Below are 19521 nucleotides of genomic sequence, written 5' to 3'. Positions count from 1 at the left end.
ACAATAATAAAAGGGAGGGAGAAACACCGGCCAACCACTTTTCTTTAATTCCCTTATTGAAAGACCCATTTCAACCTTATTTCCCGTCTACTCCCGATGTTTAATAAAAGTGAATCCCCTGTCCTTGTGATAACGCAAACAATAAGGTAGCGCATTACCACCGCTATACAATATGTTTTATAAAGGAATTGTGCATGTTTAAAAAATGTTCCTATATAATGTACATTGTAAACAGAAACAACACTCATAGACAATACTCTCGTTTGTGTTGTGGTAGCCCTGAAAAGGACTGTTTGGTTTTGGTTTTGTCTATTTTCTATTTAAACAAAACGGAAGGCAAAGGATTCCTTGTAGTGGGGCGGCATAGCTAACCTATCGTGCATTTTGTGATAAAAGCATCAAATTTGGCACAGATGTAGAGAATAGTATTCTGAACAAAACTGGATATTGGGCCATCGCAAATTCTGTCCCTAGGGGCCGTGGCGGCCATTTTGAAAAATGGCCGCCAAATACTACTGTTTTATGGGCATATTGGCTAAGAAATCAACACCAGAATTTACAAATGTCATTAATAGGCACTTATCATCTTCTGAAATGATTGTGTAATAATTTAAGCAATGTTAAAAGCACATTAAAGGGGCATTTTGCATCTTAAAGGGGCATTTGGCCACTTTTCACCAAAAAAGACCGCCAAATACTAGTTTTAGGGGCATGTTTGCATACAAATCAACACCAGCATTTACTAATGTCATTAAAAAGTACTTAACATCTTCTGAAATGATTGTTTAATAATTTAAGCAATGTTAAAATCATATTAAAGGGGTATGTTGCATCTTTAAGGGGGGTATTTAGCAACTTGTCATCAAATTCTTCCATTTTGCAATCGTCTTTTTCACATAATAAAAACACAGCAAAATAAAAAACTCAGCAAAAAGCTCTGGAATGATAAACCTATCCTTTTTATCCAATCAAAATTAAAAATTGCAATTTTTTTTTAAATATTAACACCCCTTTAACTCATAAGTTATGTTAAGATCAGTACAATAATATTATGATTGTTTCTCAAGAACCTAAAAAATGGTTCACTAGTCATTATCAACTAAAAATTTCGATGTCGGGATTGCTGTACTATTATTCGGCCATAGGGGCTCACAACCATGATGGAAATATTGAAGCTACGATCTCCCATTGTGGTCAGTTCAAATCAACTTTTCAGCAAGGCCCCTTCACATTCCACACACACGTCTGTGCATTCAAATGCAGATATGATGCATGTGCACTTTTCTCCACACAACCTTGTGTTGCAGGTTTATCTTACGAGTTCATAGCAGGCTTGGGAGGCATCTGGTAGTGTTTTCCAATACGGTTCAAACAGACCATCATCTGTCTCGGTCCAGCCCCATCTGGTGAAAGGAAGTGCTGGATTGAGAAGCATGAGACAGGAATCTAAAGAGCTCTGTCTTGATGCTGTCTACACGAAGACGTTCTTGCAAATTCTTGGTATGTCAGTTTCTGCAACTGCACGTCTGCGTATGCCCTTCTCATTCTTTGCTCTAGCTGTACCTATCAGGAAATTGTCAATATATGCGATACCAGATCGACACGTGACGCCCTTGTGGTTTATATTGATATCTGAAACAAAAAGTCGCATCCCCTTAAGGTGATCCCCTAGCTGCCGCTTCCCAGGTTGTATCGTAATTTGGGTGTGATCCCTGGCTACACGTCAGTTAACGGTTGTATGGCTTCTGACTGGCACCCCCGAACAAAGATATTGACAAAATAGGGACACCGCCAATATAGGGCTAGATAGCTCAGTTGGTAGAGCGCCGGCACGTTAATCCGGAGGTCGTTGGTTCGAATCCCACTCTAGTCAATTCTTTGTTCAACCCCCCAAAAAAAGCTTTATGAAACTGTGAGGTAAATGTTTGTAATGAAGGTATTGTTTGTATATTTCTCAAAGTCCTTAATAGCTGCAGCAGGCCTTATCATCAGTATGATAACTGATCCATCAAGAACTACGCTGCTAGTCATAGGAGCTTCAGAGTGTTCCTCACTAAATTGTTCCAAGCACACAAGAAGATCACTTTTGGTACATAGATACAGGTTTCTGCCACCATAGAGTGCTGGGGAAATGCTTGGTTCTTGTGTCAACAAAATTCTTCCAGGTTTCCGTATCTATTCTGACAGTCAATATAGAGCAACTGAGCGAAAAGAGTGCCAGGTCAGATTTAAGTGAAGTTATCTGCTGCTTTCCGCTCATGGTGGTTGGTTTAGTAAAGCGTTAAACAGCTTCAGCTTACTGGATGGATCACATCGTTGAAGGTTTGACCTTTCCATAAGACATTCTCTGATGAAACCTTTGAACTGTTCTTAACCATTTTCTTAGCATGTTGCACACTCTGAATATGGTCTGCAATCTCTTACTAGGAGGTCAGTGCTCCATTCTCGAGGCAAAGCCGATATCACAGAGACAGGTGTGGATGGCACACGATGCCAAGAGAAGGGAGTTTGCAGTGGATCTACAGAGTGGTGACGATATAATGCACTTCTTTATGATTGCCAAGCAGATGGCAAGGAGCGGCAGGATGTGACTGGTGCGAACGGTGTCAATAATGACGATTGTAGCATGGTGACGGATAGTGACCTTCACTATCCGTCACCAGCAGGTGTTGAGAAAATACACAGAGCGGTTTCTCAATGTGGAGAATGAGTGAGACAGGGAGGTGGAAAGTGGAGTGTGGAGGGTCCTTTTTGCCTCCTCTGAAGCTCACCAAATCTGGGAAGGCCGCTGGTCTATCCGGAGTGTCATGGTTGGTGAGAAGTTGAAGGCCTCTACAGGTGTCAGCTTATAGTGGTTGACGGCATTTTGGCAGAATGACACATTCCCACAGATTTGCAGCACAACATCTTGGTTCCCCTGTTCATGGCGAGGGTGACCCTTTGGAGTGTGGCTCTTTCAGAGCAATCAAGATCCTGGATCAGGCGATGAATGTGTGGGAGAGAGTACATGAGGTATGGCTGAAGAAGCAGGTGGAGATTGATGAGATGCAGTTTGGCTTTATGCCGGGAGAGGAACTACTGATGCCATTGTCATTGCCATGCAGGAACAATTTCTGGCCAGGAATAAGACGCTATACCTCAGATTTGTTTATCTTGAGAAGGCTTTTGACTGGGTACCAAGGAAGCGGGTTGGGAAGGAATGGCTGACAAGAGCTGTGATGATGTTGTGCTTTGGTGCTAGTACGGTGGTGAGGACAGGCACAGGGGATAGTAGGAGTTTTAAGGTGAAGGTTGTTATCAGGGCTCGGTACTGAGCCCCCTGGTGCTTGCTACTGTTTAGATGTGGTGTCACAAAGACGTGAGCCGAGTTGCCTGGGACATGGCGGACGACCTGGTTTTTATAACAGAGACAAGAGAGCAGTTACAGGCAAAGATGGCAACATGGAGAGATTTCTGGGTCTGAAGATCAGTGCTGGGAAGACCAAGGTGAGGGTTAGTCAAGTCAGGGATGGGTCAATGACAAGCTCTGGTGTATGGCCTTGTGGTGTGTGTGGGAATGGTGGCGTGATGGTAGTCTTCATGCTGCCAGCGTCACGTTCTCCTGTAAGAGATGTCGGGGTGATAGTTCACAGCGTGAGGAAGAGAGAAGCGGGTCCAGAGGTCTGCGGCGACATGTATGAGCTAACTGGGTGACATGCTGGGTGCAGCATTGACATCGCGCATGAGGAGTGGATGGAAAAAAAAATTGACACCAACGGCGCAGCCCCTGAAGATGATGGGCCAGGTAATACACGACCTGTGATGACTGAAGCTTCATGGTGTACGGCTGCGAAACATGGCCCATGGGGGTGGGGCACATCCAGCAGATGGAACGAGCAGAGGTGAGAATTATCAGGTGGATGTGTGGGGCGTCTCTGGCTGACAGGCTGTCAAGTGAGGAACTGATGAGGAGAGTCAGCATCGGGATCAGCATCGTATTGGGGAGGCACAGGCTGAGGTGATTTGGCCGTTTGGAGAGATAGGAAGATGCAAACTGGGTCATGAGGTGTATCAGAATAATTGAGGGTGGGCCCACTTCAGTTTGCCGACCAGTAAGACGTGGCAGAGCTCTGTGTCAAATGACATGGAACTAACTGCTTGACACCTCTATCTGCTTGTACAAAGTGTGTAGTTACTTATTGATAGTTGCCAACAACTTTGCAGACCTGTTAAATAGTTTCGTAGCCGCATAGAAGCTCACTTTCAAGAAGATTTTGCATAATGATATAGAGACAACATTGGCTTTTGGCGGCCATATTGGCGGCCACTTTGAAAATTGGTCGCCAAAATGACTCCTCTATCTGTACAAAGTGCGCAGTCACTTATTAATAGTTGCCAACACCTTTGCAGACCAGTGTTGTAGCCTCGTAGAAGCTCACATTTAAAAAGATTTTGCACAATACTATAGAGACAAAAGTGGCTTTTGGCGGCCATTTTGAAAAATGGTTGCCAAATTTACCCCTCTATCTAAAGAAGGTGTGTCGTCACCTATTAATAGTTGCCAACACCTTTGCAGACCAGTTAAACAATTTTGTAGCCGCATAGAAGCTCACATTTAAGAAGATTTTGCATAATAATATAGTGAAAAAAATGGCTTTTGGCGGCCATTTTGGCGGCCATATTGAAAAAAAGGGCCGCCAAAATGACTCCTCTACCGTACAAAGTGCGCAGTCACTTATTAATAGTTGCCAACACCTTTGCAGACCAGTATCGTAGCCTCATAGAAGCTCACCTTAAGAAGATTTGCATAATAATAGAGACAAAAGTGGCTTTTGGCGGCCATTTTGAAAGATGGCTGCCAAATTGGCCCCTCCTTCTAAAGGAAGTACGTAGTCACTTGTTAATAGTTGCCACTACCTTTGCAGACCAGTTCAACAGTATCATAGCCTCAAAGAAGCTCACATTTAAGTAGGTTTTGCATTAAAAATAGAGATAAAAGTGGCTTTTGGCGGCCATTTTTTAAAATGGCCGCCAAAGCCACTACGGGCAGAAATTGAAATGGCCCAATATCCAAATATTTTTGTACCATATTAATTGACCTATATCCCAAATCCCTTGCTTTTATCACAAAATGCACGATTGTTATTAAATTTTGTGTTATGCCGCCTCACTATTGGATATAAATATTCGCACTGTTTCTTTATCACTCACTGCTTCTGCAGACGAATCCTATGATAAAACGATGGTCCACGCACTGTCTGAAGTTAGTTTTTATTGCAACACGAACTCACTTACCTATAAACAAAGTAGGATTTAACTTTGTCAATTTTCCAAATTGTTATTGGATTTTTTCAGTATCACAACAATAAACGTATTTTCAGTTGTAACTTCATCAATAATTATCCAACACAAACAATTATGTGGTCCTGCAAAGGGGGTGCTGCCAGCTTACAAAAATAATGCTATCTTATAATAGATCATTTCAATTACGATCAATAGTGTAAACTTCAATACATTTCAACTTTAATTACGACGCAACTCCCACATTGCGGCAACTATACAAGACTGACTGTAGTGACTGATGTGCCGCCCGCCTGTCACTGCACATCGCCACAAAGAGGACGCAAACAAGCACGGCCCCTATGTGTTCACGCATGCGGTGATTGGCCGTTTGATGATTGGCCGTTGTTGATTGGCCGGCGATAGTTCCATTCATGAAATCTTGGCTAGACTTCGGACGGATCGAGTAGAGCGGCTGCCCATTGTACAACGGGGAGCTTGAACGTTTGACCCACGCTTTGAGGCTCGGGGCCCAGTCTAATCAAACGTGAACAACTTTTGTCAACAGAGGGCGATGCGATGCAGGGCAAAGTTCAACTGTTTCTCGGCGTGCGTTGTCGGCCGATCTTTGATTCACGGAGAGTTTGTTGCCAAAGAAGTTTTCAAACATATGGTCAACAAATTCTTGAAAAGGGTTGTTGATGGAAAAAAAATATAACTCAGGACTGAAAGTGTGAGATAAAAAAATCACCCGTAACGCGGCAGGTTTGCGTACTTTACTTCCGTGTTTTGAGGTTAGTTTTTTTTTTTTTTTTTTTATCGCGGTTTATACGCTGTGCGGCATATACGCCGACACCTAAATATTTTTTGTATATTTTGAGGAAGTGCGGTTTATACGCCGCGCAGTTTATAATCCGAAAATTACGGTAAATCCTTCCCAAGAGGCATTGGGGTCATCATCATCTAAGAAAGCAGACCATGGTGCAAGACTTTAAAGTTGCTGAAGATGTTCATAGTCAGCTTTCTTGTATTCGTATTTCATTAAGTGTTGGCCATTGTTATCGAAACAGCCACTCTTGTCCTTATGCATTGGTTTCACAACAGCTTAGTGCAAGGAGGCATATTTGTCTCGGTGTATGTCATCCTTTGCAGCATCCACATTGACTGGGAAGTCAATTGTTTTTGTTTTTGTTGACAACTGAAACCCTATACTATAACATGTACATGTACAGAGTCATCTTAATCAAAAACCCTACACTATCACATTACAAAGAAGTTCACAGGTAAATTTTTACGATTAGGTTCATTTTTAATTTAATTTAATTTTCATTTTGTGGGGTTTGAATTTAAAGATCTGTCTTGTAGTTGTTTTTAAAAGTTTGAAAATATGTTGTTTTTCCTAATAAAATTATGCTGGAAAAGCAAAGTAAGAGTCTGGTGTACTTAACCAAAATTATAACAGTCTTTTGACTTATACCTTTTTGTTTCCGAACCAATTTACCACAGTTTGTATTCCAAACTATGGTTGCTAACCTTTTATGAATGATTAGGAACTGTTGCTTGGAACCGTCCTAGCTGACAAATACAAAAAAATGAGTCTAGTATACCAAGTGAATTGAGCGGTAATAATACAGATAAATAGATAGATTTGTTTACCATTGTTCTTCACACCCAGCTGAACAGAGAGGGTGGATTGTTGTTTTATCAATGGAGGGGATACATATTTCGTTGTCATTTGTTTCTGAATCTAATCAACTTCTTGTGTGAAAGTTGTCTGTGTTTGTACAAACACGACTAACTATGCGTTCTGCAAACAAACAAACACCCAATCTGGAATTTATTTGTTAAATTGTTAGCCTAGAAAAGTTAGATAAGTTTGTTAACTCTGTAGCATGCTTTTTAAAACGGGGAGAGTTGTAAACGAATAATTACCTGCTTCAAAATCCTTTAAAATCATTTTTTTTTACTGGTAATATAATTTCAAGCCATGAGTGTGAACACTAAAAATTTACATGTTCAAAAACAGGGACCACTGAAAAATTGATATACAATACAATTTACTATATCATTGTTGAATATAGACTACACCTGGTATGCCATACGTGCTTAGAGCAAGGAACACTCTATGGTTTAAGTAGTGTAGGCCTACATTAGATCAACGTTTTGTGCTTTTAACAACAGGTAGCCGAAATTATTATGCTCAGCCTAATAAATATCTCTTCATTAGAAAAAACATCAACTCAAATACTTTCAAAAATACATTGAAAGCACCTATTAGTCCATCTGCCAGTGATATTTGATTGGACATCTATCCAACACACTTTAAATAGCTCAAATAAATGTGTGAGTACATTTAAAACTTTGTATCTGATATCTGACCTGTAACCGGGTACCTGACCTGTATGGTATCCAGACAACATCTATATCGAACCACAGCAGAACCTGAGTATTTTTCGCGTGTAAAATACTTTCGTCTGCTAGGTTTTCTGTATTGTTTTAAATTTGATTTTTCAGGGTGAAGGACTAAAAATTAGCCTTGGTATCCGTCATTTTCGGATTCAGCACCCCCAAATTAGTTAAATCAGGTATGTTACCAACTTTGACTCAAAAATGCCGCTCGAGGTTGGTTATTTTAATCTGGTCTAGACTATATAATGTAAACATGTGATACGTGTTATCCAATCAAATGCTTTAATAAAGAAGACTCATTCATTTGTTATTTATGGGGGTTTAGTACTAAGTTAAGGATTGAAATACTTTTTGTTCATAACCAATTAATAAAATTATAAAAAAGCATTGAATGTTCATTTGAATTCAAGGTAATAAGTTGTAACATACATTTTAAAATATGTACTGTTTGCAAAACTTGAACTTTTAATATTTGGGAAGTGCAGTTCAGCGACTTATAATACCTGCACCCCTTGCTTGTTGATGAGTTTGCCTCACCAAGCTCGCCCCACGTCTAGATGCGTGCAATTTGCACTGTGATGTAACAGTGTATATGTGAATATTTTACCAACTGGACAGCGTTTCCACACTCTCAGTGGTTTTGTACATGTACATCTCCCCATTTGGGGGGTTTTTTGGTAACCACATGCAGGAAGTAAGAAACCACCCATTCTCGGGACCACCATAGCTACATTTTGACGAGGGATATGCATAGGGACCTCTCACATGAGAATGGGACTTGAATCAAGTCTACTGCTGCTGCTACTGCAAAAGTTCTGGCCCCAAAAATACATTGACAGTCGAGGGAAGAGAGACTTGGTATAATATGAGCAGAGATTACGAAGGGATGATATTTTTAAAGTCCATTTTTTGTTCCTTCCGAAAATTCTTTTAGAGTGATGTGAAAATGATGTTGATTTAAACTGGCATTCTCCCTTTGTAACAATGCATTTATTTCTGTCACACTTGTATGTCATACATAACTGTTGTTATTATCATTAATTAATAATTCATTTCCTTTATGGCAGAAGACATGCGTGGACTTTCTTTCCAGTTGGCCTCTTTGGATGAACAGGGTGTGATTCAGTTTTGGGTAAGTTGTCTCCTTTGTTTCAAGTAATTAAAAAATAATAAGGAAAAGAGGGAAAATAATAAGAAAGAAAAAAAAACTGCCTTGTTTCACATCAAATGTTAATCTTGTTGGTACAAGTTTGAAGACAACTAGTTATCACCAAGTTAATGCTTTTTGGGGTCAAAAGTGTTGATTTTTTCGGCAATGTGAACCGCATATTGTACAATTGAATCGGTGAATGGAGGCGTAGTCATCAATGTCCTTTCTCACAATTTTGTGATTTTTTTAATGTTTCCTATGGAACACAACTTCAAAGATTGACAAACTCCCAGAGAGGAATCCTTCACTCAATCTAGTTGGTACTCCTAATCAGTTTTTACCAGATTGTATCTAAACTGCTCACAACAGGATTCACAACAAGAAAATTGAGTAGAACGAGTATGAAGAATATGAATGATTACAGAGCAATGGAATGTTTGACGGAGTAAGAATGTCTTAGCTTTACTTTCATTCATGAAATGAATGGGGGACAAACTGTTGGAGAACAAAGAGGGTCTCTTATTTAAAGGAATATGTCAAGTTTAAACTATTGCTCCAAGGGAAACATATTTAGTTTCTATAGGCCTATAGACAATGTGACCTGTGATATCACATATTTACAAAAGAGGTACCAAGCCTGGACTTCCTGCAGACACAATTTGTACACAGCCTAATGGAAGAAAACATAAAATCTTATATTTTATGGAGATTGCACTGTCTAATTTCTATCAAATTTTGATATGATGTACATAGTGGCAGTTGTTGTTGACTGACATGATTAGTGATAGTGTTTAAAAACGGTCTTGTTATACCTCGGTTCGGTAACAAACTGTGAAGTTTGATTGGTCGAGAACCAATCATGTGACGCGCAACAAAAACGCATGTTACATGGCTCGACAGGCCGGGTAACATGAAAAGTGATGTACACCGGTGTACATCACCTTGATCGTTCCCAACGTTGGTCGATTTCCAGCGCTGTGTACGAAACAACCGCGGGTTTGAAGGAATTGTTTCATGTTCATCTGCTTATTAAACAATAATAGTCCGTCGTAATAATGTTTGAAGATGACTACAGAACTTCGAGAATAGGAATAACAATTAAACAAAGGTATAACAAAACAATTGTTGCACGCGGCTGTGACTGGGGTCCATGGGTTTTGTACACCCTCGAGGGGGAATGGCAGCCTCGGCTTCGCCTCGGGTGCCATTTTACCCCCTCGGAGTGTACAAAACGCCATGGACCCCATCACAGCGTGCAACAATTGTATATTGCACAATGCAGGGTTAAACATGGAGCAATTTGAAGTGTGCACAATGGTTAACTAAAGGTTGACCATTTGCACTCGAAACCCAAGCTGGTCGACCATTTGGCATGTTTGGAACCGGCCTGGAACCTATGGTTTCTTCACTGGTCCCAACAGCATGTTCCATTCTAACATGAGCAGGCGTGGAATTTCATCATTTTTTGGGCAAGGCCAGTGGCCTGCAGTAGGTGCAAATTTCATCATTTTGTGGGCAAGGCCAGTGGCCTGCAGTAGGTGCAAATTTCATCATTTTTTGGGCAAGGCCAGTGGCCTGCAGTAGGTGCAAATTTCATCATTTTTTGGGCAAGGCCAGTGGCCTGCAGTAGGTGCAAATTTCTTCATTTTTTGGGCAAGGCCAGTGGCCTGCAGTAGGTGCAAATTTCATCATTTTTGGGCAAGGCCAGTGGCCTGCAATAGGTGCAAATTTTGAAAGGCACAAACAGACTTTTTTTACCAAACAAGAAAATGGAAGCAAGGCACAAACATTAAAGCTCACGAGGTTAAATGTGTTTGGGTGTCAAAACCATCCCTAAACGATGAACTGTGTATTTAAAAAATATTCGTACACAATAGGCGTGCACACCATTCCTGCGCTATCGGCAAACTGCGCAAACTATTCTTGCACGCGATCACAAAAACCATTCCTGCGTACGACGATCGGCAAGTGCACAAACTATTCTTGTAAGATCGACTGATTGTGCAAACATTTTTGTGCAAATATTGTTGTCATAAACAAAACCACTGCTCGCGAACTCTTTGTGCATTATCGCCCGATAGATTTGGGTCCAGGTGTTTTTCCTATCCTTTCCGCTCGGTCTTGCCTTTAAATTTTATAAAGTCTTGAACGCAAGGTTTATTAGACTTAGTTCCAAGTCTGTGATTGTGCAGTTTAGTTGCCTGATAGCTGATACATTATTGGCTGAAACAGTGCCCTTTTGAAATAACCACAGTATCTGGCTTGAACATAAGTCTAAACGTTCATCGGCTAAAAATAATAGTCAGGTGGCTTTGCGACACAGAGAAAAAATGCATGCAAATTCCGTTACAAAAAAACTGACTTCTGGGTACCTGCCGCGGTGCACTATATGCATGTGGAAAAGAGGCCGCTTGGTGAAGTTTGGTTGTGTTGTAGTTGCTTCGGTCGTTGATGGCCGGCTCTGCTGGATGCTATGGTGTGGATTAATTGGCGGCGCGGCCAAGCTGCCGGTAGACGGCGATGGATTTTGGATTTAAGGTGAAAGGGGCACTACGGCCATGGGGAAAAAAGGCACGTCAAACTTGGCCGAAATGTTTGGTTATCTTCAAGGGGCATCACGGCCACTTGAAGGGCAATGACGGCAATGGCCGTTGTGGCCGCCATGAAATTCCAGCCCTGCATAGTAAAGCGCAGAGGGGAACCAGTGACACTATAGCGAAAAGGCTTGACTAGAATTCCAAGTTAGTCGTTCCCATGAGTTCGTCAATGCGCATTTGCGTTGCTAGTCTGTGGTTGACCGCAGGTCAAATAAATGTGCGCACTCAAACTTACTCATGGCCACTTGCAATCAGAATGGATGAACTTTCTTGATATAAAACAAGTTAATGTACAATGTACTTGTATCTTTCAGGTTGTGATTGAATTGGATCAAACTGATAGTGCAGGTTCATCAACAGATCTTGGTAAGTTTGGTTTTTATAGGATATGTAGTTATCAATGAAATTTGTTTAATGTACATGTAGCAATTGTTGTGCAGCTATTAGATTATTGTAAAGGGAACGACCAGACTACTAGTAATCAGCAAGTATGGCAGGGAACTACTACATGTCTTGCAAATAGTACATGTATGTCTTACCCATGTATAAACACATTCTTTAAACTTATATTAACAGCCTTTTTACCAAAGACAATTTTTTTTAGGCAACTTGGGGGCAACCAGCAGTACGGCATAAAAAGAAAAATAGTAATAATATATAAAAATGTAACTTTGACTGTCTATTCTTGTTTGGAATTGCTTTGAACTGGTTGCATGCAAGACACTTGACCATGATTACTTCTTTTTTTACCATTGAGTAAATTGGTAAAGTTGATGGCAGAAGGCACCTTCATACTTGGCATCACATAATCCAAGGGAGTTGAGAGATAATAGCATCGTCCTCATCAACATATAGCTCCTAACTCTGCTAGCCCTATATAGGACTCTTCCTCTGTACACAGATACAGAGTCCTAACTCTTAAGGCCCGTTTCTTGGGCGAAAAATTTTCAAAGCTTCGTAACTCAAATCTTACCTGCAACAAGCCACTAATTTCAACAGATTCACATTCCATGGCAGCATACATTTTTCTGCGGTGGGTTTTGGTCCTCATATATTCCACACAAATCCGTCATTTTCGTAAAATAATGCAGCTCCCAACATTGAAAAATTCATGTTTTTATCGTTTTCTCACAGTGTTGTCTGTTGCCATGCGTACGCGTAGACTTTCGCGTGCAAGACGCATGATGCAAGACGCATGAATTCTTGGTCACCATTATATTGACTGCACAGCATTAACACGCAAACGCAAAGCAAGATTTGCGCGTCTTGCATACACACGGCAGACTGTGAGAGTACGAACAAAAATGGGCATTCCTTAACGTTGGGAGCTGTATTATTTCATAAAAATGACAAATTTTTGAAGAATAGTTGACGATCAAAACCCACCGCAGAAAAATATATGCTGCCATGGAGTGTGAGTCTGTTGAAATTAGTAATTTTTTGCAGGTAAGATTTGAGTTATGAAGCTTTGAAAATTTTCCGCCCCAGAAATGGACCCTGATATCCAGGACGTCACAGTAGTATTACGAAAGTTTAAGGCCGCCAGGGCTACTAACTCTGCCAGGTTGGTGCAATGGCATTGAGCAAGATGTTGCCTCCAGCATAGATCATAGACGTTCAGCACCAATCTCACAGTCTTTAGCTAGATGCATCCAAGTGTTGGGTACATATCAAGGTGTCTCAGGTCTCGCTTGACTGAATCCTTACATGTATATCTGAGGAGTGGACGTCCAACAGAATGCTTACCAGCAGCCAGTTTGCCAAATAAGATGCTTTTAGGGATCCTGTCATCATTCATTCTATGCTGCTGTCAAGTCCATCTCAGTCATTGGCGTTGTACAACTGTCCAAAGGTTAGAAGTCGTACATGTACAAGTCTGCTGATGATCAAAGGCAGCCTTACCAATACACCTGTCTTATGCATGAGTACGTCACAAACGAGGCCATAGGCACTGCCACTGCAAGTGGTGGTGACGTGCACCTATGGCCTCATATTGGGTAAGAATTATGACGTCATGCATGAATATTAAGAGAGGCGTATACCCTAGTTCATCTCAGTTTAAGACTTGGCTTGCTTGTTAAAGTTAAGCCTAGGTAGCAGAAATAATCTACATGCTCCAAAATGGAGCCAACGATAGCTAGTAGGAGTGGAGATTGCAAACCCTGCAACATTACTTTGGTTTTAGATGTACTTTGGTTAACTCCAAAGTTAGATCATGTTCACTATTCGCGAAGAGAACATCATCCTCTGCATACAGCACCTCCGGAATTAAGGACATGACACACTTTGGTCTTTGCCTGAAATCTTGAAACATTGAACGGGCTGTCGTAGAAAAGTGTTGTCAATCAGTGAGATTCAACTGTGGTTGGGGAATGCATGCAAAATCAGCAACGAGAAAAATACACCGAACAGTGTAGGTGCTAAAACACAGTCTTGTATAACACCAAAGTCCTCTGAGTGCCTGCCATCAAACTGCATGTGTGCTTTCATAGGAACAGCAGATTTTGAGAGCAGCCGATTTGCTGCAATAAGGCAACAAAAAAACAAAGTTCTGTGTCCGGTTACACTGCTGACTCTAAATTTGTGTAGCTACCCTAAACTTTTTATTTGGCTTGAAAAAGAAAATGGGAACATAGAGGTGTGAGTAACTGGTGAAGTGAAGCCGGAACTGCGGAATTGATGAGGAGGTCATGTTCAAAAAGGTGGAGAGGATGCGTTTGATTACATCTGCCTAGAGGCGTTTGATTACATCTGCCTAGAGAGAGCCAACTACAGAGTCCGCTCTTTGAGGAGTTGGATTGCTGCTCAGTCTGAGAGTGAGAAGTGCTTTGCAGAGTGTCAACTCTGTCAGCTTGAGTTTGGTGGTAATCCTATCACCACTGTTATAGTGGCGATGAGGCTGAAATTTAGCAGCTGTTCAGGGATCTCCAAGCACAGATTGGACAGGTGCCACTTCACAACTTCCTCACCGTACTTGAAGATTTTAACATCTGTCTAGGCCCAGAAGACGTTCACTACACATGCCACACTGTGGAGTCTAACAGAAATGGCCAGTACCTTGTCAAACTTCTACAGGAGCAGCCAACACTCAATTTCAGAAACGACAAGGAAAACTCTGGACCTTCCAAGACTGGGCTACTGAAGCCAAGCCCCAGATCAACTACATCCCATCAGGCGTAAATGGCACAACGGTGTTCTCAATGCTGAGGCTTACAGCAGCTTCAAGACTGTCTATGCCAGTGACTGGAAGGACTTGGTATACATGTACATGTACAGGGTGTATGAACTGGTGTGTGAATTGGTCTTGGGATACAGAAGCCTTCAATCTTTAGACCACCTTGGTCAATTGTTGAGAAACGGACTGGCTTGCAAGGCATTTGTGTTTGTAAACACGACTTTTCTTGTTTATTTTTATTTAAAGAAAATAATGTTTCTGCATATCTATGAACTTGGTATCTTGACATCAAGTTGCACTGTCTTTTACTTTAGCATAATTGTAACTCTTTAAATGTTGTGAGTATCTGGATCCAATAAGTGATATCCTACATGTATATGTCAGTTGTCTAAGCTACATGTACAAAGGATTAAAAATAATGCAGCTTTGCTGGTTTTGAATTCTCGGCGTTGGAGTCACATAACTCCTGTAGGTGGACTCACATAACTCCCATTCTTACCAGCTTACACTGGCTTTCTGTTAAGTTTAGGGTTGAATTCAAGATTTTACTTACGGTATTTGAATGTTTATAAGACCTTGCTTAGCTACTTATTTAAATAAAATAATTTCTGTCAGATGTCAAAGATGTCACAACCTCAGGTCAACAGGGCAAAATGCTGGCTACTTTAGGAAATTGGCTTTCATTCAGCAGCACCGAAGTCTATGAAATAAGAAAGCATTTGGTGATGTGTAGTGAGTTTTGATACTGTGGGTTTTTATAGTTTTTATTTGATCAAGAGTTTTTATTTGATCTAAAAATGCTTTATTGTACCTTAGTTGCATTGTTTTCGGTTTTTACATGTATGGTGTTCATGCATGTTTTTGCCTGTAAGGCTTTGATTTATAATTTGCTAATTGTTTTTATTTGTGTGTTTTTTAAAACTGTTTTTATGTTATTTTCTTATGCCATTGTTTACTGTTAAGTGCCCTCGAACAGGCTGGTCCTGGAGAGAGCGCAATTTAAATTCAATAAGTTATTATTATCCACTTTGATTCCTTCAGGTCTGGTTCCAAGTGGTAAAGTAAAACTCATCAAAAGTTCAGCGATTGTTTTGGACAAATACAACAGGTAAGCATGTTTATTTTTAATATCAACTTTTAATTTTGATAATATTAATAATAGTGGATTTATATTAAGTGCCCAAATGCTTTACTCACTGACGCTAATGGCACTCAAACATTAGAATTCATGGTCACTGAACCATTTTATTTCATTCCTTAAAGCCATTGGACCCTTTTGGTAAACAGTATTGTCCAAGGCCCACACTTCGTGTATCATAACTTCTATATAAAATAACAAACCTGTGAAAATTTAGGCTCAATCGAACGTTGGAGTCGGGAGAAAATAACGGGAAAACCCACCCTTGTATCCGCACATTTCGCCGTGTCATGACATGTGTTTAAAATAAATCCGATATTGTTTTACTGTTTTCTCAAAAAATTAAGCATTTCATGGAATAATGTTTCAAGAGAAGTCTTTCACTACAACCTTCTAAAAACCCTGTAAGTTATTTGTAAATCTGTGAACTTGTTTTCTTTTTTTTCTGTACCGAACGGGTCCAATGGCTTTAAACCATATCATTTCCCTGGGAAGTATGCAGGTTGTACTGCTAAGTATGTAATGAGGCACCAAGCTAAATAATTCACTTTTCCAGAAACATAATTCAATCCTCAAGATTTGGCAAACAGAATAATCTGCAAAAATGCAGCCAATCTTAAAACCTGTCAAAAATGTGTACTAGGAGACTCCAAAAGAGATGTGTACATAAGAAAACCAACAGACTAAACAAAATTACATACCGGGAACCTAATACATATATACTACCACACCAGGGGCCAATTTCATAGAGCTGCTTCAGCAAAAAATTTGCTTAAGCACGAAAATAGCTCGCTTATTTTACACATGTGACTGGCCAAAATTTCATGCCATATACATTGCTTATGACTAGTATTTAGCTGTTGTTTACTTTGCATAACAATTGAGTGGAGTCTTGGCCGGTAATCTGATTTTACTAAGCAATGAATTTTTTGCTTAAGCAAAATTTTGTGCTTAAGCAGCTCTATAAAATTTGGCCCTAGCTATGGGATTTCTTGGCAACAGGGCCTCCAGTGCTCTGTCGGTAGTAGACCTTGGTTAGGAGCAGCTATTTCTATTCATCCCTAAAAGTTGTGCTAAGCCCATGCCCCACCTTCCTGTCAGAATCTACAGTATGCCGGACAGGTATTAGCTCTGGCCCCCTCCCTCCTCAGTGTTCCGGGGGTAGTGACAGTATACACTTGTTGCACGCTGTGGCGGGGTCCATGGTGTTTGGTATACCCGAGGGGAAAAATGGCACTGAGGCGAAGCCGAGTGTGCCATTTTCCCGCGAGGTTGACAAATTTTGTCAAATCAGGCATTTCCAAAATGAAACACTCCAAAGGATGTAAACCTTCATGTCCACATTTTTCTGAAGCACTCCTGATTCCTACATTTCAGATTTTGGAGGCGTATCTACCGGTTTTCTGCCCTTCCCTGTGGTCTATTGACCTCTTCAAATTACTTTACCAGAATCAGTTAAAATTTATATAATGTTAGTGGTATGACTAATTTTGATAATTTCAAAGTGGACAACATGTCGTTATCTTTTGAAACAATTACTTTGAATACAGGAAGACATCAAAAGCAATCCAAGCCAAGGACATGAAGTTGGCGCTGAACGATCCAAGCCATTTTTATGTGGCTACAGATTCGGTGAGAATAGTTTTCAATTTGAGATTTTCAGACGGTAGGTCGCACCAATTCTACCAGGCAATTGTCTATAATAATACATCATTCTTGCAATCTCTGTAATTACAGCTGCCAGAAAGCTTCTTGTGTAGTCTTCTTCTTTTGCCAATAGTTTACAGTATTTGCTAAAAGAAAACAATTTCTTTCCTCCACGGAGTTAAAGTTATGACAAATCGGGGCTTGATTTCACAAAGCACTAAATAAGATTCGTCTTAAGCTGAGATGTCAAAATGTCCATTGTGATTTGTATTGTTTAGCACTTAAGATTGATACACAGCTAGGAGGTCGTTTAGACCATGGAGGACCTCCATGTAGACACAGTACTACATTCGGTTTAACTCATGGTTCAACCCGATCTAGTTAAACTAGTGTCTTATAGGTCTACTTCACTCTACTTACCGGTAGAGTCGAATTACTAATTTGCATATTCCCATGCCGCGAGGCAATAATGCTAAGACTTTCACACACAATAGCGCCCTCCACCGTCCTACCCACCAACGCCCCGTGACATGCCTGCCACGGAGTCGTCTTCTTTTCTCTTAGCCGACGAGTGGGTGAGGTCGTGTATAAATCTGTTCCCACAGTTCACTGTTTTCTATGTTAAAATAGAGATGACTTATCCTCGCTAAGAGTGGTTATAAGACTAGAAAGAATGTAGAGTTTTAGTTGTTGTTGTTGTAGTGAGTTGTGAAATAAACTATAGTTTGATTTCATTGATAAATAATGAGTAGCGTAAAAAAACTGGGGAGGGCTTCGGCTGTCAGTTCTGGGGTTACGTCCGTTTCCCCGGGACAGTCTAAGCTCTCAGGGGGCTGCGCCGGTGACACTCAGTCGCCCGGCTTGCAGTCCTCCAGCCGGCCTACGCAGCCTCTGTCGGCTGCGTCGGCCAGGGTACCCACCGATTAAAGAGGGGTTGCTTCCCGCTCCCCCTCCTCGGTCAGTGTGCGTGGGTCGACCCAGTCGAAGGTCAAACGCCCCGGCAAGGCCAAGAAAACCGGTGCCGGGGCAGTGACCAAGAGAGGCAGGGCAAAAGGTGGCTCCGTTCCGGAGCGCACCACCCCCTCTCCCAGCACCGCCTCGGGGGGTCTCTGAAGCCGGAGGGCATCCCCCCTCCGCACGGCTCAGAATACCCGGCCCGCACCGACCTCGTGGATTCCCCCACGACGGTTGGTGACGGCCTTTTGCAAGGTTTTCCATTCCACAAGGCACCCGCCCACGCCATAGGCTGTGGGGCGCTGGCCATGGGGAGAAGGATTAATGGTGCTGAGTCGGGTACCTGGGACTCCCCCGGGATACCCCACAACTCCGCGGCAGACAAGCTGACCGCAGACAGGGGGTCAACCTCCTCCAAACTTCCCTTCGACGACATAGCGCGGGGGAAAATGGAGGAAGTAATTAGGAAGATGGACTCAGCGTCACGCTTCAGCATGCGCACATCGTCCTTTTTGCTTCTCTTGTCCGAGTACCTCACGCTTGCTGGCGATGAGGACTCGGCGATCCCAGCGGACATGATGATGGCAGCCCTCCATTGCCTGGATAATGGGCTGCGCACTGTCCTGGATCAATTTGCAAGGGTCTCCACCCTAGCGACATCTGCCCGTAGGGCAATCGTCCATGACGCATTGTTCCTCCCGTCCGTCGGGGCTCGCAAGCGACTTGATGCGCTCCCCCTAACGGGACGAGACCTTTTTGCAGGGCAATTCCAGGAGTCTATGGAGGTCGAGGCCAGGCACCTCAAGGCCACAGATAAGATCAACTTAAAGAAGACACAGACCTCCGTACCGGCAGCAAGAAAAGGCAAGCAAGCCTCCTTTGTGATTCCACGTAGGCGCCCACAGAAACCCGCCCGTGGTGGTTTTCGTGGGAACCAAGGACCGACGAACGCACGCACGCCGGCCCAAGGCCAGCAGCGGGCCCAGTCGGGCCTTGGTTTTCGTGCGTCCACCCCCCGGTATCCCGGGGCGTGGCGGAAGTGACTTCCCTGTCTCCAGGCGAGGCCGCCTTCAGGAATTTTTGGGGTCCTGGGCTCAGACTCAGATCACATCCAAACAGGTTAGTCCTTGAGACGATCGAGTGCGGGTACGCACTCGAGTTCACGGGAGGCAACGGACAGGGCGCTGACGAT

The 19521-nt window shown here is 42.0% G+C and overlaps 1 protein-coding gene across 3 annotated transcripts in view; it reads left to right on the top strand.

Annotated features, from left to right (window-relative positions):
* The window catches only part of LOC117287880 (WD repeat-containing protein 60-like), an 86679-nt gene that overhangs the window by 51065 nt on the left and 16093 nt on the right, over nucleotides 1-19521 (top strand). For 2 of the 3 annotated variants that reach the window (XM_033768473.1, XM_033768476.1), the window contains exons 18-21: nucleotides 8736-8800; nucleotides 11730-11781; nucleotides 15632-15698; nucleotides 17279-17360. In XM_033768473.1, the coding sequence (XP_033624364.1) occupies nucleotides 8736-8800; nucleotides 11730-11781; nucleotides 15632-15698; nucleotides 17279-17360 (266 nt within the window). The remainder of the gene's footprint in view (nucleotides 1-8735; nucleotides 8801-11729; nucleotides 11782-15631; nucleotides 15699-17278; nucleotides 17361-19521) is intronic. The other variant, XM_033768474.1, reaches the window with a different exon arrangement.

Source organism: Asterias rubens, chromosome 3, assembly GCF_902459465.1.
Source record: "Asterias rubens chromosome 3, eAstRub1.3, whole genome shotgun sequence".
Lineage (NCBI taxonomy): Eukaryota > Metazoa > Echinodermata > Asteroidea > Forcipulatida > Asteriidae > Asterias > Asterias rubens.
Note: the sequence above shows the minus strand (reverse complement) of the source record. Positions and strands in the feature narration are given on the sequence as shown.